The sequence below is a fragment of the Lycorma delicatula genome, chromosome 1 (assembly GCF_047948215.1).
Source record: "Lycorma delicatula isolate Av1 chromosome 1, ASM4794821v1, whole genome shotgun sequence".
In the NCBI taxonomy this organism is placed as follows: domain Eukaryota; kingdom Metazoa; phylum Arthropoda; class Insecta; order Hemiptera; family Fulgoridae; genus Lycorma; species Lycorma delicatula.
Window position 1 is genome coordinate 29,213,773 of NC_134455.1, and position 24,542 is coordinate 29,238,314.

The 24,542-nt window shown below is 29.5% G+C and overlaps 2 protein-coding genes across 2 annotated transcripts in view; one reads left to right on the top strand and one right to left on the bottom strand.

Annotated features, from left to right (window-relative positions):
• The window catches only part of qin (tudor domain-containing protein qin), a 435,556-nt gene that overhangs the window by 52,052 nt on the left and 358,962 nt on the right, over positions 1-24,542 (top strand). The window lies entirely within an intron of this gene.
• The window catches only part of LOC142334274 (uncharacterized), a 68,667-nt gene that overhangs the window by 5,086 nt on the left and 39,039 nt on the right, over positions 1-24,542 (bottom strand). Inside the window, exon 2 of the mRNA XM_075382188.1 lies at positions 1,035-2,458. Within this exon, the coding sequence (XP_075238303.1) occupies positions 1,035-2,458 (1,424 nt within the window). The remainder of the gene's footprint in view (positions 1-1,034; positions 2,459-24,542) is intronic.

The following is a 24,542-nucleotide window of genomic DNA, read 5'->3' on the forward strand; positions in this document are numbered from 1 at the left end:
TGCTTGTATATTATATACTGGACACAAATGTAGTGGTGGTGGTATTTTTTCTAGTTGAAGGCATTGGTTCTTAGACTGTTCTACTTCCACCTTAATCATCAAAATAATGCAGTTGTTTTTATATAAAATATTTTATCTTCTTAAATTAATTTATGATTATTTTTCACAGATGTAACTTAAAAATAATAAACAGTCTCATTAATATATTTTTAAGGATGCTAATAATTAAGTATATAACTCTTTAACTGTTCCTTGTATAAAATAAATTAAGCCCATTTTTGTAAAACTATTTTCCCAGGACTATTGATGAAACACTACTTTTAACATTATTATCCAAACATATAAAAAAAAAGGAAAAAAGTGTGAGTCCAATATAACTAACATTGGAAACAATCCTATTTTAATATATTCAAATTTAAAATAAAATCTGTTTCTTTATTTTATTTGTGGTCTGACTATACTTTTGTCTGTCAAAATTGTCCAGTATCAGAAATTACAATTAAAATTGCTTAAATGCACTCAATAAATGCCTTAAAGCACTATTATTTTAAGAAAGAAATGAAGTTTAATACAAGAAAAGAATAATTTAGTTTGCCTAATGTACTTGAAAAAAACGAGAAATTAATTTGAGTATTGATACAGTGTTACAGAGTATAAAAAGTTTAAAAATTAATTTATACTTTAGGGGGGAAAACATATTTTTTGTTGATACCTGAAATATTATCAGATTTTTTCTGTTTTCTTATATTATGTGTGATTCCTATGATTTTTATTTCAATTTAAAAAAATGTATTTTAATGTGCTTAATTTTTTTTAATATTCTCCATATTAATGAAATTCATGTTCATTTTTCTCTTATCAATCCCTTAAGCAGTTTTACAAGCTTCTCCATTTTTTTACATTCTCTGCCAATCTTTTAAGTTAGGAAATGAAATTCCTTCTTGTCTAAAATAATTATATTAACTGTTAGTATAAAAAATACTTTTTTCTTAATCTAAATATTATTTGAAGATAATTATATATATTTAACTTACTTGACAATTAGTTTCAGGATCACCAAAGAAACCTTTATATCTTTGGTCTTTACAGTTAAATCTTGTTGGAGGAATTTCAGAGTAGTTTGGATAATCGATGCCTGCTTTTCCTGGTGTGCTGGCTTCAGTGCGAGTTGGAGAATACCCTTGTAAAAGTTTACTTCCTTTATCATTATATTCTGTTGATGGAGTGTGAGTAAACAGGCTTTTATTCGCTCCAGGAAGAGAACTAGCACGCTGCAGAAGTTTAAGTATTTGTGATAGTGTTTGTATACTAGAACCAATATTTGCAGATGTTATTCTGTCTGGCAGAGTTTTACTTAACTGATATCCTTCAAGTAAATCTTCCAAATTTTCAGTCTCTGAGTCTGACTTTATCTGTTCAGTTTCTTCTTGTGGTACTTGTATTTCATGACTTTGTATTATAGTCATGACTTCATCACTAGGTCGATTACTATGTTGGTCAAGATGTCTTGTGGTTTGATCATAATTGTTCTCATTGGTTATAGTGGGTTGTTGATCTTCTTGTTGTATCGTATCTGTTCCTTGATATTGTTGTGATAGTAAAGCATAATTTTTAACTACAGGTTTTGTATATGTGGATTCATGGCCTGACTTTCCTTCATTTGTGGGTAACTGTAGCTGTTTCTGAGGATTATAGTTTTGGTATGAAACTTTTGCATATTGCTGTCTTTGATCATCTTCTGAAGTGGTTTGATATTGTATACTTTTTACTGGTGCATAATTCTGAATTACCACTTTTGGATACACCTGTCTTTGAGGTTGTATTGCTATTGGTACTCTTGAATCTGGAACCTGTTGTTCAAGTCTTTCACTTTCTGTTTGATATGGTTGATTCTGTATTGAAGTTACCTGTGGTTTATTGAATAATGGTTTAAAGTCGTACTGTAGAGAAGGAAATATTTGTTTAGGGACCGGGTAGTAATTTGGTCGTGTAATTGGTACCCTTACTACCGGTTGTTGTGGAAAACTTGAATACTTTGAAAGACCAGATGCTGGAAGCGGTGTCGGGGAAGGTAATGGTTGTTGCTGATAATTTTGATGCTGTGAGTGTGGTTGAGGTTGTTGTGGCAGTGGCCTAACGATATAGGTGTTTCCTAGAAGTGGGTATTGCAGAGGATGTGCTTGTGGGATGCTGGTTGTACCTGCTGTATTTTGTGGTTGATACCTTATTTGTCCATCTAAATTATTATTGACTGTTGCTATTGGACTGTATTGTTGCGGGGTTTGTGGTAAGAAACCTTGTGTTAGATAGAATGTCATGTATGGTATTAATCGTCTAAATCTTTCTGATGTAGAGTTAACTGGTGAATCGGAATCACTTAATGGATCTATATTTTGTGTCCAGTTGCTATCTTGTGATTTGAGAGTAACATCAGCTCCATTTATTTTTTCGATCAGAACTGTGAACAAATAAAATAAAATTATATTAATTAAAGTATTTTTACAAGGTAATTTATATATAATCATTTTATTACATAGTGTTGTTTCATAATAATATCAGGTGGATATTACAAATTATTTATAAATAATTGGTCATGAAATTAATTTAGTTCAGCGACTACTTATCATTAAATAAAATATATTTCTGATGTCTATCAGAGAAACACTTCAATACAATTGATATAACTATTTTTTTACAGTCTGGATAAAGATCCAATGAAATAGTGAAAAGCGCTTCTAGAAAAAGCTTTTTTTTTATTGAATTTGTGGTTATTTAAATTACTAAATTACTTTATAATCTAAAACACAAGTGGTCAAATAAGTTTATTAAGTTATTATCACATTTTACAATGTGAACTTTTTCAATGTAATTAAATTTAATATAAATTATTTATTTCACTTCAACCTGTAATGTAAAACTATTTGGAAAATTAATACTACTTTTAGCTTAAAGTAAAACTTTCTATTGTAATTATTTTATACATTAAATATGCTATAGCATTTTATTAATGTGATAAATATGTCTGTGTAATATTAATATTTCTTCGTTATTAATGCGTGATGTTTTATGGGAGTTGCTCAAGTAAATATTAAGGGAAGCATGTAGTTGGGCTCTGCAATAATTGGGAAGGATTCTGTAGAGAGTCGGAGCTGGTTCCTGAAAGGGGGCAACAGTTTTTCCAATATTTGAGGATTTCTATAATTGTACTTGATACACTCTTCACACAAAAGTTTAAGCATAGCATTTAGGCTTTGTGTACTGTTCTGACAAAAGAGCTAGAGAAAGTATACTCATATTTTCTCATCCATCCTGCGTAACATATTTTGTAGGTACAGTAGCACAAATTGGTTCTTCCAATAATTTGCTTGAAAATAATTTGAAAGAGGTATTAAGCAAATAAAAGAATATGTATGCAGGATGTATATTGACATTAAGAGCTTATACAGAGTTAATGAGAATTGAATCAAATGACTGACCGATAATAAAACCAAGAGAAAATACAAAAGTGATTACCAGAATTTTATTGCCAAAGTTTTTCTGAACTTGATTCTCTGCGCTGAACACTATACCAGCTGGTGGTGAGCATTTTGAACAGACTTTAAAATTACAGTGCAATATTTTAAACATTTATTTTTTTTTAAAAAGCACTGTAATCAAGGATCAATAAAGATAAGTAATTTTTACTTTTGTAAAAATGTATCTTTGTAATATTTACTTTTTGCTTTTTATTTTTAAATTTTTATTTCCTGGAACCAGTTTTTATTTGGTCCACCTGCATATGTAATTATAATTATCTTATATACATTTCTGATGAGTTACTAACCATCATTTATAAAAATTGAAATAATGTGTGGCTGAATGACTGTGAGAAATATTTTTGAATTTTTTTATGTGGTTTTTTAAAACATGATCAGTGTTTTAGTATTTGTTTATACAATTTTAATTTTTCCCTACTGAATTGAGGGAATACACGTGAGGTATTGTTTAAAAATATTAGGGGTACATTATTAAATTGTAATTATCATTTTCTGTTTTGATTTCTAAATGGTTGTATTGCATTGTAGCCATCATATGTACCTTACGAGAGGCACCAGTGAGAGTTTGGGGAAAGTAATGTAAGTGTTCATTTTTTACCACAGCGTCTGCTTATATAGTAAACATGATTCCTTTTTACAATGCCTGAGCCTGGAAATATATGTTGTTTTTGATCATAGCTTTACCATTTTTGTTTGTAATTTTTGTGTCTTCAGGTTAATGTTACCATTGTGGTGATTACAGTACTTATTTATAATTATGATATTACTTATCTGTATAGGTTGTATTAGTATGTTCCATATAATTTTTTTTACTTCAGCAAAACATTTCTTTGTTGTAGAAATGTTTTTTGGGGTGTGATGTTCTGGTAATGGCTCCGTATTGGTTTTTGGGTTATTCTAGACAGAATAAATAACAATGGATTACTTGATTCCAGGTAATTTTTTTGTTGGTTTGAATTAGCAGTTCTGTAGGGAACTTCATTAATTTACTGTGAGCTCTTTATTTACTAAAAATTATAGCTGTGCTTTAAAAATAATGCATTAGTTTTGCTAAGACAGTTTATTTTTAATTTGTTTGAGGAATGTCCATTTCATATTTGAAGGACACCACTCACTTTTAAGCCAGGAAGTATAACAGTTATGTAGTTCTCTGATTTAATGATTTGTATACTGTACATTTGCTTTCTCTATTTGGAATAATCTGTATTGTTTATCTGTCGTAACATAATTATTATCACCCGATTTGAATGGATACTTTGTGAGTTGGCTAATGCAGAATAATCTATTAGAATATTACATCACATGAATGTTACTTCATAAATTTATTTTGATTGTTTTTTTCTGTTGGTCATAATTCATGTTAACAGCACTCTATTTATGTTTTTTATGCAGTCTGTTTGGTTTTTTAATGTCATGTTTTTATCCTCTGATAGAAAGAGATTGTGGTCCATATTATGTAATTAATCTGGCTTTTCAGAGTAAAACCGTTTCATTTATATTTGTCTTTAATCTTAAAACTTTTATATTGTCAAATATTTTTTCATCATTATACTGTAAGTTGTTTCATGTAGGAAATAACAATTGTTGGGAGTGTTTAGTCAATTGTTTAATTTTCTGACTTGAGACAGTATATATAAAACACGTTAACATTATATTAATAATGGATTTAATTGTTATAACATATTTATTGCATTTAAAATTCACTAGATTATCTTGGAAAAATTTTATTTATAAAACCTCTCTTACTGATTGAAGAATGTAGCTGTTCTGAACAGAGTAATCAAGATACTGTTTTGTAATAATGTTACTGGAGTACAACTTAGAAAGTTTTTTTTTTGCACGGACAACTGAAGGTACACAAGTACACTGAATTTCTTGGTGTAAAACTACGTTTACTTCAATCCTTGGTTATAAACTGGTTTTTTTATACATTTTATAGCTATTTTATTCTAATAAAATATTGTTATAAAATAATATATATATATATGAATCATCATTATGTAATTTATAGGCATTAATTTATTATAATATTTTTATTTTTATTTTATATTTACAACAAAGGTTATCATAGGTATGATAGATAACAAAGGTGTGAAAGGTACTTTACGTTTCATTTTTTTATATTGCAATGTATCGATGTAAATAATGCTCTGCGATTAAAAACTTTGTATTGCTAAATTTAGATTAAATAATCAAGAAGTAATTTCCAAATTTAAAATAAACATTTTGTTATTATTTCTTTTTATGAATCCAATAGAGAGCAAATTCTGTTGCTATTAAAATGACCGTGTAATAGAAATTTATAAGCTTTTTATTATATCAAACATGCTAGTAATGTGTTTGTGCAGTAATTAAAATCATTTTTGTTTTTATAGTCTCTCTTTATTATCGCACATGTGTACTGAAGATTGTGGGTCTGGAAGGGTAGGCAGGCATTTAGTTAACAAGTGAACATTTTTGAAACAGCACTAGTTACAATTCTGCTCACTGCACCTTATTTAATTAGTGGATGTAAAACTTACACACATTATTATAGAAAAATGTGTTAGTTTTAATGATTTGTGTGCCTTATTACAGAGGTATAGCAAAAGATTATATTTTCATTAAGGTAGAGCCTTTTTTTTTATAATATATTTAATGAAGAAATAACTGCAACTAAAAAAACTCCTTCCTAACTTCATTTTTAAATATATGTCAATTGTTCTACTACACTTGGGTACTGACAATATTCTTCTTGTATAGGTATGCAAAGAATTGTTAATTTTAAATAGATCAAAATTACATATGTTAAAAATGTAATTGTATCTGATACATCAGAATTATTAACAAGGTTTGATGTAATTATATGTAAACTATTATTTATTTTTAAACATATTATACATTGTTTTAATATTAATTAAAAAATATTATAAGATGTTGCACAATATCCATGAAGAAGTTTGTATTGTAAGAATAGTGTGTTTAAGAAAAAAAGTGTACCATAAAGATAACTTCATCAGTATTCAAAATTAAGGTCCCTATCTAATCATTCTTTCCATTCAGAATTTTCAAGTTTTCTCGTTGAAAGGTACAAAGCTCACTGTATTACTCAAAGCTTAATCAACTTAATGGATTAAGATATTTATATTCACGAAAGTAACCAAACTGTTAGATGCATGTGTAAAATAGCCTTTGCATTCCCGCTGTTTTACTTTAGCTCAAGCATCAGTGTTTGAATTCAGTCAAAAATGATGGATTAGTAGAGTATTGTAACCAGCATATTTGAGAACAAGTTTTTAGGATACAAAAGTGGTTTGTCTTAGTTATTGCTTGATACCTGGGTAAATAGAAATAATGTAAACCGATATTTAGAAGGATATTTCTAAGACTTGCAAGACCTTTTTTTATGACGTTCTTATTATGCTTGTAAAAAAATTATTCTTAAAGATTAATGATATATCAAATTAGGCAAGGATATTATTTTCAAATTAACACTTTACAATGCTTAAGTTAATGAAAAATTCATAATACTCGCACCACTATTTGTAATTGATTACCGATCCTTTTAACAGATCGTTCTGCCAGTTTGCTTAAGTTTAAATTGAGATTGAAAACCCATTATCACAGTAGATGATTTTTTTTTAAACAATGAGAAAAAGCTAAATTTTCTTCCTTCATTAATTGTACAAATAATTTGTTACATAATAAATTTAAATTTTGCCTTCCAGATGCTTATTTTATTTTGTATTGGTGTACATTTGTATCACTATTTTTTTGTATAAATATTAATTTTATGTGTTGTATGTTTTCACCACTTCTTTTTTATATTTATCAATGTTGTATATTGTAATGTTACTCTAAGGTTTCCCATGATCCTTCGCAACTGCTGGAGCAGTTTATTTTATTAATTGTTAAGTAGCAATACCTTTCATTCTTGAAGTAATTGTATAATGTATAGTTATGTAACGATTTTTTTTTTATATGACTAATATTGATTAAAACCAAAAATCGTTTGCATTAACAGATAGCATTTCTGAAACCATGGTAAAAATATAAAAATAACTCTTTAACCACACAATCACCATACTAGGAATCTCCTATACTTCTATTTCTGCTTCTGCTTGATCGAAATTCAATTTTAATCCCAACTAAGTGTGTGTGACTGTATGTATATAAAGAGGATAATTCATGTGTTGTTACCAGCGCTTTCTGCGCTCATTCTACCAGCGAAAATAAAGAAAAAAGTTCATATAACATGTGTCCAGAAACGCTTCGTTATCGAGTTAGGGCTAGCGACATTTTACCTTGATTCCTCGACAAAGTGTGAAATAAAATTGTCCTGAAATTCTAGGCAGCCAAATTAAGGAGGTAAACTTATTGGTACCGTATGGTTTTTGACCTGAAAAACTGAATAAACAATTCCAGAACATATCTCCAGTAGTTTTCATAATATCTGACGTAAAACAGAAAAATGTGTTGTCTAAAAACACGTTTTTTTACGTTTGTATAGCAAAAACCTTGTTAAATAACTGATAAATTCGTAAAATTTATTATCAAAACTAATAGAGGATTTAATCTGTTGTGAAATAGCCCTATTACAAAGCAAATACAAGTTCAAGAAATTTGATTTTATTACACCTTATAAAAATGAAAGGATTACACATACAAAGCATGTTACCATATGAAAGGTAGAAATAAAATAAATTATTCTGACAGTAAAGTTTATGTATATTTCTCGAATTCATTGTAAAATTGAAAATTTGAGGACTTGTGATTTCGTCAGTTATTTTATGCATTTTCATCAGTGCATTACATGTTCTGCGTTACCGCTGTGAATTTTTGCCGACACAGTGCAGTTTAATCAAGTGTTTGTGTTTGTTTTAATTGGTGTTGTACTGTAACAACGTTTTTGTTATTCATGACTGAGGAATACGCGCCACATAGTATTATCTGGAACCCACCGGGTTGGGTTTAGTGGTGAACTCGTCGTCGCAAATCAGCTGATTTCGAAGTCTAGAGTTCTAAGGTTCAAATCCTAATAAAGACAGTTACTTTTATACTGATTTGAATACTAGATCGTGGATACCGGTGTTCTTTGGTGGTTGGGTTTTAATTAACCACACACATCTCAGGAACAGTCGACCTGAGACTGTACAAGACTATACTTCATTTACATTCATACATATCCTCATTCATCCTTTGAAGTAAAACCTTACGGTGGTTTAGGAGACTAAACAGAAAAAGAAAAAAGTATTTAATTTGGGGTATGTGATGGAAATGCAACTGCTGCTGCTGCAGAATGTTTTCTTAACCGCACGGTTTCAAATCCTATTAGCGGAACATTCTATACACTACAAGAAACGTATCCTCTTCCTAGCGTTCAACAAAGAGAGTCTCCCGTTCGTTTACAACATTACAACTGATTGAATATCAACTGCCGATTGCGCAGGTTCATTTATTTACTGACGAGGCTCAGTTTACTCATCAGTTTACTCATCAGGGACATCATCAGTAACCGTAACGAATACACTTGGGCAGTAGTCAATCCACACACGACAGTTAAACGTAATTTCCAAGACCGATTTAGCGTCAATGTGTGGTTTGATCTAGTTTACTATCAGCTAATTGGACCATCTGTTCTCCCAGGACGTCTTAATTCCGACATTTACTTGGAAATCCTTAAGTAACAATTTCTGCCGCTATCAGAAAATGTTCCATTAGCATCAAGATAACTCGTACTTTCAGCACGATTGTGCGTCTTCCCATATCTCGCGTTCCGTATCACCATACTTAAATGAGCAATTTCCAGAATGACGGATTGGCTGCGGTGGGCCACACTCACGGCCACCAAAATCGCCATGTAACACAGTTGTATTTTTGCATGTGAGGTTGGATGAAAAGTGTTTTGTACAAGAGTAAAGTTCATACACGTGGAGAATTGGTTGCTTGTATTACAGATTCCGCCACACAAATTAAGGAAAGTTGTGCAGAATTGCGGAGAGCGATGCTAGCAGTCTGAAAGCATGCAGACAAATTTATTGAAGTAGAAACACAGATTTTTGGAAATTTACTGTGAACTTTATTAAATATATCAATTTTATATCACATTTTTATTCTTTTAACAGTTGCATGTAAACTCAATTTTCTGTAGTTGATAACATTTAAAAGTTTCCATACTGTAAGTGTTGTTAGTGATAAAATCAAATTTCTTCAACTCTTAACAGCTTATTATTGGACTATTTAACATCATTTTTTTCAGAATTAAATTCTCTACAAGTTTTGATAATACATTTTACGCATTATTAGTCTAACAAAATTTTTATATTACAAACTTAAAATAAAAAAACATGTTTTTAGACAACAGATTTTTCTGTTTTACGTCGAATATTATGGAGACAACTACTGGAGACATGGTTCTGGAACTGTATTATTCAGTATGTTAGGTCAAAAGCCATAAGAAACCGTATAAAATTAATTTGGCTTCCTAGAATTTCAGTGTGGTAATTTCGTTTTTTGGCCAGGAATCGGGACGCAATCTTTAGCCAGTCTTAATTCGCTAACTGAGCGTTTCCGGACTCATATGTATATGAAGTTTTTCATTATTTTCACTACTAGAATGGACTCAAAAAGCGCCGGTAACACTACATGAATAGTTGATAGTATAACAGAATCTTTTATCATTTCTTTTTGAAGGAAAAGTTACGAAAGTCAAAATTTAGGAGACTTGGATGAAGACATTCGGCCGTTGTAGATTTTGTAATGGTTTAGAGTATTTCTATTTGTAAAAAATGCATAATGCATTATCTTTCTAGATTTTATTTTTAATTCAGTTAATTTAACTTATGAAACATCGGTGGATCGGCATAATATCAAATTGAAAATAAAAACACTTCCTGATGAGGTAACTGAAAATTGATCATATCGTTCAATTATAAAAGGTATTTATGATAAAGTTTGTGTAATTCTCTTTAAAGTATCGAATGCACTATATGTCGCGTAATTTGTAATTTTGAAATTTAATTATTTCCATTATAATTAATTTTTTTTAAATATTTAATATGATATACGTAAATTGCAATATACTTAGGTTTATTACTTACTCCGTACAATTGTAGTACAATAAATGAACAGAACAGTGAATAATAAACAAAAAATGATGGAGCCATTTATTACGCGAATAGAACAGTAAAAGCTGACTAAAGGTCAGCTGGAGCAGGTTCGGCTCACTAGTAAACTTCAAATTTCGTGGCTTCAATACTGAAGTCAAAGAAAATCTATTCGTGAACGATCGCGCAGGCTCTCGCATTCTGTTTTATTATTTTATACCGGCTGGTTGTAGGTAAATGTACTTAGTCTATGTTATTGGCAGAAGTTTAAGAATCATATTGACATACAAGTTTATTAAAAAAAAAAAAAAACTTTTCATTTACTTTTCCGTTTCAATCTATGAAGTAATATTTTTTTAATTAAGGGATTCTGCATTTTTGTTTGATTTTCCATTGAACTAGTTTCATTTATTCGGATTTTTAGCATCTGCAGCCCCCCGTTATTGTCTGATCTCTGAAAATTGCATTTATTCACATCTTGTTTTGCCTCGGCAGGCGTGCATACATAAATATATGTACACATACACGTTTGTCAAATATGAAATCGCTCTTCCATAGTCTATTAAAAGAAGATAAATGTGTAGACGTGTGAAATATGTAGTAAATATTAACCTAGATTAAAATATATCAAATTGTTAGACGATAAGATAAACATGCTGTATATGAAGAATTTTTTTTTGGTTATTTATTTTATGTATAATTGTATTTCAGTCATTTTATTAAATATCAAAAGAAAACAAAGTTTTACAATTTCGATTATAGCTTTTTTTTCTTAAATAAACGTGCTTAAGTATAACGTAAATACCGAGTTACCCAAACGAAGAAAAACAAATTAAGATTGACGACATAAAAACAGTGGGCGTGTGCTGTATGAGAAACGCAATAATGTCGAAAGGTTTAAAATAAGATTGTCTTTCATATTAGGTAGTTTTTGATTGAAGCCGTGATTTATTTTTAATGTTTTTAAATGCATATGTTTTTTCATTCATGAGCATCTTTTGTTTTATGCTGTTGGTTGATCATTAGAAACAAGTTATTCTTAGAATTTATGAAATATAACAAAACTTGTTGCGATTAGAAGCGTAGTGAAAGGCTTTAACTATTTATCGTATATATTTATTAAATTGGTTTTAACCTTGATTTTTTTATATCCGTATTTTTATTGACCTTTTATTATTCTATTATAGGATTCTTTTTTTTTTAATGCTTTTGTCGTCGCATTAATTTTCTCACGTATTAGATCTAGTTTTGCTTTTACTATTTTTGTAAATAAATTAATTATCGAGACATATTAACTTCTTTACATCGATTTCAGAGTGAATAATCTATTATATTTTTTTATTGCTGCTATTTTTATAACCGACTTTCAATATTAAACTTTTAATATTACAAACAAAAAATATTCATCTACAATTTTAATTTATTCTATTTTTTAATTATTTAAACTTCCTCAGATCATAAATTAATTAGAATTTTAATTTACTCTAGAATAATTTATTTTTCTTATTTTTATTTAGTGCCCGTAAGTAAATATAAGAAATTATAGTAAATCTTATAAAGCAACAATGATGTGAAAAAGAGGTATCCAGTGTACCTCCCTAGGAAATAAAGTCTGAACAAAACATAAAACCAAAGTACAACGAACCAACATATACGAATTAAAGTACAACGAATAAAACATAACTAAAAAGGGATATCAACAGTTAAATTGTCAATAAAACAGAATAATTTGGTGGTATTAATAATATTGTTATTACTTTTTTCTACGATTTGATTAAATTTATGGCTTACCAAATGTTCAGATTTAACAAGTTCTGTTGCTGTTTTAAGTTGCAGTAACTAAGTTAAAAGTTACAACTATCTGAAAATACTCGTAACAAAAAACGCTTAAATGTTATTTTATCGAGGTATGATTTCATTTCAATCGGTTAATGTTGTCAAGGGATATTATTTTATGGCTTAACGATTGGTAAAAATTCGTACTTTCATTATTCTATTTATAAAGCTCCGAATTCTTTAAATGTGCTGTTCGATAAAATTGATTAAATTTACATTGTGTTATTCGGTAATATTGATTTGACTTAATTGAGCGCTCATCTAATCAGAGATAGCTTAAAATTATTTGTAGTTTTAAATAAGATTCTGTCTTAATTTAAATTACCAAATGTATTTTATAGTTTGAGTTTATTTATTTATTTGAATATATATTATGTTGTTATGTGCTAGTGTAATAGTGCTCTTTGTTTTTAACTGTACGTTAAGTAGAGCGTAATTTGTGGAACGTTATGAAAACCTTTCACGTGTGCTGCTGTGTTTGTGTTTGTACTCTTAGCTGTCAAAGAATAAAAAGTAACCGGTGTTCCAGTTGTGTGAACGTTTTTTTTTTTTAATGTTTTTAATCTAGATTTATGACCTAAGCTTTACCGTAACTTGTAAGAGTAAAGTTACGTACAAGTGTTAATTGCAGTAGTGAAATTATGTAATTAATTTCTGTGTATTTTGTTTTCAACTGAAGCGGATTAGTTGAAAAGTAGTCTTAATATGCATTACCGCATATTTCGCGTGCATCCATGTTTTATTTAATTGTATATCTTATTGCAAAATAGTTACAGGAACGAAATAATTGAAATTCCTTGAAAAATAATTGTAGTTTTGTTACATATATTTTTATTGTGCATTTCTACGTTTTTAATAAAGCGAGCGCTGCTTTTTGACGCTCCTTTAATTTTACATTCCGTAGAAGGATTTAAAATAATACTCATAAAGTTTTATGATAAGTTTAGGCTTTCTATTTGACCAGTTTTTTAGTTTTAGAGTTGCTCGTCGTGTCATTTTTTTCAGAACTTTCACTTTTGTTTGGCCAGTATATACTTACTTGCTTACCCGAAACGATCGATCGAGTGTGTTTATTTGAAATTATATCGGTCGGTCGATTTTGACAGTTAACGACTGCCATTGTAATTCTGGTATCAGATGTAACGATAAGTATCGGGCCGAGTTTGAAATGACATCGTACCGTCTCCCTTTCGTTCGATTGATAGGTATTTGTGTGTAGATGTTTTCAGTATGAAACTTAAGCCGAGTTTTTGAAAGTAGTAAAAAAAACACGCTTCAATTTTTTTTCACTGATAGCGGTTGTCTTTTTTAATGCTGATTTCCAAACGTTGATGTGGATGCGGACGTGGCATCTCGCTGCATTAGTTTGACAAAGAAAGTTCTAACTGACCTTTTTGTCAAAATTGAGTTTTATACGGTATATGACTATACTAGTTGAGCTTAATTCAGAAATACAATTCTTATTATAACATTAAAAACGTATGCAAGAATCATCAATAGAAACTGTTATCAGATATATCGATATTATTTTAAAAAAACACCTTTTTAGACTCGGGGACCGCAAAATTGATATTTCCATATATCCGTATCATAATCATAAATTTGTCTCAAGGTAGTTTTAAATGTTTTCTTTCTTTACTGATGAATTCAAGGTAATCTAGAAACAAACCGATTTTAGTGATAGAAAAACCGAGCGATTGACGAAAGCAGTTTTGTAATTAGGCCAAGTTTTGAATTATTTTTAATTGTTCGTCAAAAGTATTAATTACTTAGAAGGACTTATTAAACTTACTTACTTGTAAATTTACGGTACGTACATTGCAAGTTAAATAAAAGCATGTAATAACGTCACAGTAGGCTACTTACTAAAAAAGTATTCTAATATCTGTTCGTTATAAAAATGAATGGCCGAAACAAATAAACCCACCGGGTTGGTCTAGTGGTGAACGCGTCTTCCCAAATCAGCTGATTTGGAAGTCGAGAGTTCCAGCGTTCAAGTCCTAGTAAAGCCAGTTATTTTTACACGGATTTGAATACTAGATCGTGGATACCGGTGTTCTTTGGTGGTTGGGTTTCAATTAACCACACGTCTCAGGAATGGTTGAACTGAGAATGTACAAGACTACACTTCATTTACACTCATACATATCATCCTCATTCCTCCTCTGAAGAATTATCTAAACGGTAGTTACCGGAGGCTAAACAGGAAAAAGAGAGGTGGCCGAAACAAAAAAAACCAACTCTACAATCGTAAAACATAATACACTACTTACACACTTGTGTGAAAGTAACAACTGCACCGAACCAAAAATTCGTACGCCCTCACAGATTGTGCGAGTATATTTTGTAATTAGTTTCTTTCAAACTGTTGTTTAATTTTAATTTTTTTCAAAAGTTTGTTATTTAAATATCTTTTTTTATTTTTTCCGTCTTGGAAGGGGAGCAGCTGCCCCCCTCTGGATACGACCGTGGTAAAACTTATAAGTGTTAATGTATATTAAATTTAATGTGTTGCATACAAAGTCTGGCACACATCTATCCTTAATAATTATTTTTTAAATACATATTTTTTAAATTCTGTAAAAAAATTGTATTAACTTTAAAAAAGAATTATATTGTTAGGTTTGTGTGTACGTTCCTTATCAATTTCGTGCTTGAATGTATTATGTATTTTTCGTTTGTCAGTTTCTATTACTCTGTTTATACTTTTTTTGTACTGTTATTAAGTTTTTTGCAACAAGAGTGATTTAATTGTGTTTACCGTTCTTCTCACGCCACCTGTAAGTAATGACAATTATCACCCACGTTCTAGATAAAGAGACATATTTAATCGTATCGTTCCCCTCCATATTTAATCGTATCATACAGTAATATAATGTAATGTGCTTTCTGTACATTATTCTTGTCGCGTGTATATTATTTAGGTTACTATGATCGGTGCGAGAGGTTGTGTCATACATTATTTGTTCGTATCCGTTTACCGATACAACGCGGACTGTTTACCATCTTACACCCTTTTATCTTTGTTATTACTGCTTTCAGTTATTATTAAATGAACTGATTTATACTTGGGGCGGTATATTTTTTTCGAAGTGTTTGAAAGGTTTTTAATAATTGTAAAAATCGATTGTGGTCTTTACTTACCGAGCACCTTTGTTAACCTACGCGATTTCATCTCATCGATGAAAATTTTCTTCAGCGATGTAAAAAAATAAAAACTAAAGAAAAGTACCCTATATTTACTAAAGTTTAATCTTGCTCGAATTTTTGCATTCCTGAAACAAAAGAAAATAATAATGCCCTGTTAACAAGTAATCTTTACTCGATTCCAAATTTTGCCTTTACAAAATTTGAGTTTCCGTGTATCGACCGTTTCTATTTTGCAGCTATTTCAATCGGGAATGAAGTGATGTTTGTTGAAAATTCTTTTAATACGCTTCTTGAATTACTATGTAGATAATAAAATAATTACGATCAAATAGTAACAAAAACTAAGCAGTGGGCCCTACACTCATAAAACAATGAGTCGCATAATCATTTTCTTGCGGTGAATCATTTTTAATTTTTTTTATTTTTACTATATTGATTCATCTGTGACAAAATTATGGTGGACTGTGAAATACCATTTTATTTCTTATCTTATCATTACGAACTTACTAGTTCTAACAATTAAAAAAATAACCATTTTTGGCTGAAGTATCTATAACGGCCGATAACTGGCAAAGCATTGGTCCAAAACGCTCAAATGTATCTAATGGTTTCAGAAAAGTGTCTTATTTTTAACATGTACATTTTTTTTTGAGAGCGTTTCTCACGGGACTTAGTAAGATTGGAATAGTAATCAGAAAGAGCCCATTTATTGAATTTTTCTATAACCACTTTCAGCAATGAAATAAAATCCCATAGATTATTAAAAAACAAATTTTTTTACGTTTATCATTACGCTTGAAACGCACTGAAAAAGATACAGTTCGACTAGTATATATATTAACTCTGGTTTTCTTAGCGTAATTTGTTAAATTACTAATTCCGTCATTTTTTATGGATAATTATTTTATTTTATTTATTACATAATTATTTAATCCTATCAATACGCCGGTATACTGTTAAGTAATTTAATAGTTGCTTGTTATTTTATTTCGTAAATTGTTACTTATAATTAATCTATATTCAGCACAGTTGTTTGAGATCATAAAATTTGGTACATGATAGTAATATTTAAAAATTTAAATGTAGATTCGTATTATTATATATTGCTCTCTATTATTTTTTCTTTCTATTGTCACTCTATATTTACTGTTTTGTTTAATAACTGAACATTTTCTTCGTAGAAGTGAATATTCGTGAATTGATTTTTTATGTCTTTTAAATCAAAATAGTGAAATTCCACCCGTTTTTTTTTCATTACCTTTTCGAGGAACGCGGATTGTACGCTTTAGTCGAAACCTCCCATTTCATGACCTGTATTTATTTTTTTACAGATAGTTTTTTTTATTTTTACTCATAAACAGCGATGAATTAACTTTGAAGTAGAGAGAAAAAAAGAATTATTAATTAGAGCCTAATTGTGAAAATGTTAAATGGAATTCGAGTTTAAAATAATCTATAATAGATCTTTCCTGATTATCGGATGACCTGTAACCAGCTGGCGAACCCGCTGTGACTTTTATTGTCAAGAGATGAATGATTATCAAAGAAAGTACGTAGTCTTTTTTCGCTTCATTATATCTTGTTCCCCAAGAACGTAAAATTTTAACCGTATTTATTGTAAAACTGAAACTGTTTGGATCATATTATTAATTAGAATTTTTTATTTATTACTCGATCTGGTGTTTATATTTTGAACGATTCATTTATAATTTATGAATTGCATAATGGTTAAAGAATTATGTGTATTTATGATAAAGATAATACATCTATAATCGACTTATTTATTGTTCGGGCGTAGTTCGTGTCGTAAATTGTTGTTTTGTCATCTCTGCTTCGTGCCCGTCACTCACTCGTTTTACTATGCACAGTTGCGCACTAATCGTGTTGCGGTTGCAATGAAGGGATTCAAAACGTGTAGCGGCAGACCTTTCTATTAACTTTATATAAATCAACTCGTATGCTGTTTGTTACAGGATAATCTATATTTTACGATGAATAAATACTATGTTGATTAATTTACATTACTTCGATTACATCTGTTATTTTTTTGCACCCTGATCGGAGGTCGAATTAATTTTTTTTGGAGCAACTTTTCTTCTGGTGGATAACATTCTGAATTGTTACCTACATAAAAATTAACTACAGATAGCCTATTTCTAAGTGTTTATAATGAAATTTATTTTATGTAATTCGAATCGCTAAAAAATTATTGAACATTAAAAACGTGGCCTTTTTAGTACTATTATTAGCAATGATTTAGTCGAATGAACAATTTTTTTTCAAGAAGATAATTTTAAACGAGTAATCATTTTTACATTTAAAATACAAGGCCAATTTTTTCCACTAATTTGTAATCTACTCGATCGATTTACTTTTTTTTAAAGTCTCCATTAATAGCCGTTTAGTTTCTGCAGCTCATGTAAGTTTCAATGATTCATGAATGGTCCTAGCGTTATTCCGATACCGGATACGGCACTTAGAAGTAAAATACCGAATTTGATATATGGTACGTGGAACTACCAGAAATTTCCATAGTTTTGATTTTATTTAAAAAGAAAATATATTCAGTCTTTTAGAACGCTGTATGATAACGTAATAGTACACGTATCGACCGACAAAGCTACAGTTTATCCGGACGAGACGATGGCACTAGTTCTGTTTATGTTTTGATAGAAAATGTTACTCAGTAGAGTATTTTAGTTACTTTTACTGAATGTATTATGCGGTTAGGTTACGTCTTAATTGTTATTGTACATCACAGGTTACTATTGGGACTATTAGGATAAATAAAATGGTGTTATGTTTGGTTTAGGATTTTTAACTTACAGTATTTTTCTAGTAATTACATTTTACGAGAAAACATTAAATCAAATGTTGTTAATAATAATTTACCTTATTTATAAAAAAAAATTACATCAATAAGAATAAACCTATTTATACAGTGGTAATTAATCCATTCTGCTTCAGAAAATAATCATAAGCACGGTGTAATAATTAGTCGTATAAAAAATTGTATTGTACCTTATTTGTATGTTGACTTATGAACCATGTCGCTGTACTAGTAACTTGTTACGAAGTATTGTAACATGCAACATGTTACTATACTAGTAACATCAGGTTCGTAGAAAAAAGTTTAGTTCTCACAACACCAGGGTTTTCAATAGATTTTGTCATACTTAAAGGGTCACACAAACCCTCTGACGTCAGATAAAAATTGACACGTATACTGTTTTTCGACTTTAGGTCGATATGTTTCTTCATTACAATGCCGTTTCAGTTTATTACCTGTAAATCCTGTCATTATTTTTCATATTTATTTTTGTTGAAAATCGGCTCTTGACAGATCTACTACATCCAAACCTTAATGTATATATGTTTTTTTCGATATTTTTGATAAGTTTATATTATTACATTACTACTTTTTAAATGATAGGAGTTGAAATTAAGAGAGGTTTACAAAAGCAGTCTCGAAAAATCTGCCTCAATGCTATCACATGAGAAGTCTTTAGGTATGAGAAGTCTTTATTATTTATGTATATAAAACACTTAAGTGTTATAAGTGATATGTGTATAGACTTCTAACACGGCTATGAGTGTTTAAGTGTACACTTATAGAGTGCAGACTTATACATAGTGTATACACTTTTATTGTGTTGTTATATATCATAACCTTACTGGTTTGTTCATTTTTATACATATTGGTTGAATACTATAATTTTATAACATATATATATTTTTTTTGTTTTTTCAATAAAAAGCCACTAAATTACTTTGACGTAATATGTCTACTAATGCGAAAGTTTGTTTACAGTAAGTTATTTAAGTAACAGTGTTGTACAAAAATGAGATGATATTTGAATGGAATTGTATGTTAGTATGCAGCACATGTCTTCCATATACAGTTCCAAATTTCGCAACCGGTCTCTTCATTTCTCTTATTTAGATCGGCTGAATTACCAACAAGAACAAGTTTTTGGATCGCTTCAACTTCTGTCGGTCGGTCATTTATTTTTTTTCCTCGCATCTTGTAAGAAATTAGATTTACTTACGTTAACAGTTATTAACTTTTTCTCTTCACCCGATTATAATTTATATGACCTCTTAGGATATGTTTTATGTTGCTTTTAAGGACTAAACTATTTATTACGTCGTTTCTCTAGCTCTTCATGACGAATTATCATATATATTGTATAAAAGAGCTACAGATTTAATTACTACTATTCGTGGTAATTCAGATTACAAGTAGGAAAGCTCTGATCGTTACTGCAGTTACGAATACATAATTCTCACTAGAGTAGAATCATTTAAACAGAAGATAAATCGATGATTTATAAAATATCTAATAATTTATTTTAAAATTAACTAGTTTTATAATGCAGTAAAAAAAAAATTAAGGGTAGAGTTTTGTCTTAACTCCTCATTTGTAGACCTCGTGTATTCTTATAAGAAGAACGTAAAACTGGTGTATTCCTTTAACTGTTTAATATGAGATGCATGTTTTTCTTGAGGATGGCAATCCCATTGTAGAAAATAAACGCCGTCTAACGTTTTCACCTACAAGACGAGAAGCCGGGACAGACACATGTTTTGTTAAAATCCATTTTAAAGTGTTTGTTTTGTAGAACGGGAGAGCCCATTTTGAAAACGGAGACTTCATTTTGAAAACTTTGTAAACAAAATCCATTGCTAATATTTTTGACTGTATATTCTTACTGTATTGACCCTAAAAATATAAAAAGATAATTTTTCATTGTAGAGACCCGATAGAAGCAGGATACTAAATCATTTCCACATTAATCTCGAATCAAAAAAAAAAAAAAACTTTAATGAGTGTAATTTCGAACGCTACTTGTTGAAAGTATTAATGTACATATTATGTTAAAATATAACGTATTGCGAAGAACCGGTATTAAAATACTTCTGTTGCCTTAACAGGCTCTTAGTCTCAATTAGTTTATTAAAATGTTGTTAATTCAATCGCTGCAGGAAGAGAACATAATTGTTATTTTTCCGTTTTTAAATCGAGTGACTGTTAGTTCGTATGAAAGTCAGTTATATGCCAGGCTAAGAGCCGTCCAAGGTGTTACATATAATTACTATACATATAATTACTTTTATTAGCCACGTGCCGGTCGGGTTGACTATAATATTCGACTAGTCCGGAGGCGTGCGAGTGGAATTGAATTGCCTTCTTCCAGCATTTGTTATATAATTAAGTTTGAAAAAGTTTACCGACTACCCAGAATTGTATTTCCGCAAGAAAAAAAACGCTTGGAAGGAATAGTTGTTAAGGCTTCCTTTTACGTACCAGTCTGTCGACTCGACTTTTTTATACCTTACGCCGAAGCAGTTTCAATATAGTTAATCGCTTACACCTCATCTGCTACCTCGTTTATACAGCGTTCTCTAAACTTGCATTTCTAAATTTATTACATTTATTTTAAGATTATATTGTAATCCTAAGTGAAAGTAACTTAACTTTGTGTAATGTAAGATAAAGCCGGATTCAAAAACGTGCGCTTCATCCGGTTATTAAACTCATAAAAATGTATTATATTCCGTTTATTTCTGGTTATTCAGTTACGTTAGATAAAAGTTATAAGGCGTCTTAATATTATTTGGAAAGGAAAAAGACTAGGGTTGTTCATAAGTTTTCACTAAATTTCTTTGAGACCATGTGTCTTAATATCATTTATAACAAAAAAGTCATCCTTCAGAGGAAGTATTCTCGCGTTTTTATTTCCTTGGAACCTTTTAATTTTAGTCTGGAAGTTTCAATATCTAAAAAAAATTATTTCCGTTCTGAGACGGCCGGCAAGTGATTTCATTGCAATCATTTATATGTATATAAACAAACGAGTCCTTTCTGAATAATCTGTTAAAAAGATTATGTAGTATATTTAAAATGAGCATTAAGGTTTTCCATAATCAAGGAAAAAGCAGGAGAATGAATTAATCATACTTTATTGTACCTTTACAGCTTTTTACACATTTGTTTGATAAGAAGGACTAAATGAAGATAATTGTGGTACGGTATACTCTGTTCTAATTAGGTCTAGTATTATCTGAACTAACGAAAACTGAGATGTAGTATACTGTTGATAGTAAATGATTTTATTTGTGCTGATATTAGTAATTATATACATTGGCTTTTTTTATCAAATGAATGTGCGAAGCGATATAGGTACAATTAAATATTCATTCATTCTTCTGCGGAAAACCTTAACGCGCATTTTAAAGTACTGACAGAGTTTTTTTTTTTTTAATACTTGTTACTTGTCATTTTATTTATTATCTCCTGGTATTAATATTAATTGAGTACGGAATTTTAAGTATATTCATGAATACTGTTACATTGTTGGCCAAAGACCTTCAACGATTTTTTTAACCTATTTCGAATAAAATACTTCGAAATATTAATTTCGAATAATAAGGATGAGTTATTTTTGATGATTTTATCGACGGTTGTATCTGTTATAATATCTTCCGCCTGCTAAACGTGTGTGTGTGTGTGTGTGTGTGTGCGCGCGCATGTATATATGTTTCTTTATGTAAGATAATTTGTTAATTATACAAAATATAATTTATTTAATTACACCGTAATGATCAGCTCCCGTTAATTGTACTTATTTTTCTAATACTGACAATTATATCATTTCAATTATTTATAAATTAACATTTAACGAATACTACATTGCCGCAGTAAACACTATTGCGGTTCATATTTATCTTTGATATCAACATTACCATGTTAGCAAGTACAATATTTACTACTCTGATTATTTGGTTACTCTTGACAGTTTTTAGACCAAGTGATACTATTTGGCTGTATAACGATTTAAATAAATATATTTTTGGACTTAATTACTACTATACAAATAAATTTAATTGTGATAGTACCACTTAAATAGTAAATACATTGTTCACTAACACTTAAAGACAACCGATCATCAACTACAGATGAAAGTTTTATATAAAGTTTGTTTACAATAGCATATGATGAAAAACTGGTTGATGAGAGAAACGATAATTTCTCACAAAGTTTTTTCTCGAGACAATAAAACAATCACTTAAAAACCAATAAAAAATCGCCGATTAAACTAATTTCGATATTAAATTTATATGATTTTGGTACATCTTTTCTTATTTAATCAATAATTTTTATATTTTTCTCAAGAATTCCTGCGACTAGAATATTAACGTGCAATAGAAAATGAAGTTTTAAACAGATTACTTTAAAGAGATGCTTTAAACAGAAATTGAAAGTAAGAAATGCATTTAGAAGACGTATAAACGTTAATGTAATAGTTTTTAAAGGTTAGTGGTATAATTAGCTTTGTGATTATGCTTTTAATTTTTCATAATAAGATATGTTATAAACAGATTATGTTGCATAGATAATTTAGTATGTTAATTATAATTGTTGTATTTTAATCTGAGCTAATAAGATATTTCCGATTTTCATTTTAATATGTAGAATATTATTTTGGGTATATTTATTTATTTAAATTAAATAAATATTCCTGTATCCAAATAGTAATTATAGATTTTTATTATAATAAAAGAAGCCTACGTGATGTTCATTGCAGTCGTAGGAAGACTATCGTAACATTTATTATATGATCGGCCGAGTTGCGCAATTGTAGTGGTATATATCGATACTGGTTCTGTAGTCGGCCGGTAAACCGGCTAGTTATCTTTAAGGTCTTGTAACTCGTATTTATAGCCAGTCAAGAGGTCATCCTTCGCTCTCAGTCGGTTCGGGTGAAAGTCCTTCTGTGTCACCTGTTGCTTTCACTATTGTGTTGTATCTTTAACCCTTAGTTGGCATTCTATAATTTCCATTCGCTTAGTAAGTTTTACTCGTTATTACGTTTACGCTTTACTCGTTATTATGTACGTTCTTAAAAAGAGATCTCTTAGATCGATTAGTTTAAATTTTAGTGATTATTATGAACTCGATTATTCAATTCGGCAAACCGTTTTAATAAACCTTACATCATTCGTATTATTTTTGCCCTTTTGTACATAACTGTCTTATAAATAAAATAGTTCAAATAATCATCGGTAATATTCATACTTAAATTTTCTTTGTAGTATATTATGACCAAATAGTTTTCCCAGTACGATAATCTTTTATTGATAATCTTATCTGTTTGAAGTCTCATTTTACTTCTTTTATTCACGTAGTATATGTAAATGGCCGTTTCATGTCGTCCGTACCGCAAGTAAATTTTCGTCATACATCTTCGTGATCGATGTGATGAATTTGTGCAAAGAGAACGTATCCGCCGACCCAATTCATAAAAAACCGTTTTAAACAAATTTCTTAAACTAATTAATATAGTTAAACCTATTTTGCAGTTTAATTTTAAAAAATCCATAACCTCCACATACAAGTATTTATGTATTATAAATTTTTACGACAAAACCGATGCTTCGGTAACGTAGCCTGCTAAAAATTGTACTATATTTTCATATAAATGAATAAAAAAAATAATTTTCTGAAAATGAATCGTCACTTAAGTACTTTCACATACAAAAAACTTAGAAAAGTGATTAGTTAAATTTAATGGTCATTTCATATTAAAAAATTTATCAGTTCAAATACAGTTTAATGTCAACTGTTCGCACGGTTTAGTCGATAGATATAAAAACCCCATTATCGGCACATTAACTAAAATTTGATTATATTAAAAAATGGAATACATAATTGTACTTAAATCCTTTCTAAGGATGGATAGAGATATCCATCCTTACTTACCATATCCATATTATTACCGATTGTTTATCGCCTATTAGTATTCTGTTTTATGTAAACAAACACGAAGTGAATGTATTTTATTAGGCAGTGTTTTTCTCTTATTTTAACTGAATTATTTATTCTGAGATGTAGTCGGTACGATGACTATAAATCCTTTCTAATTACGAAAGC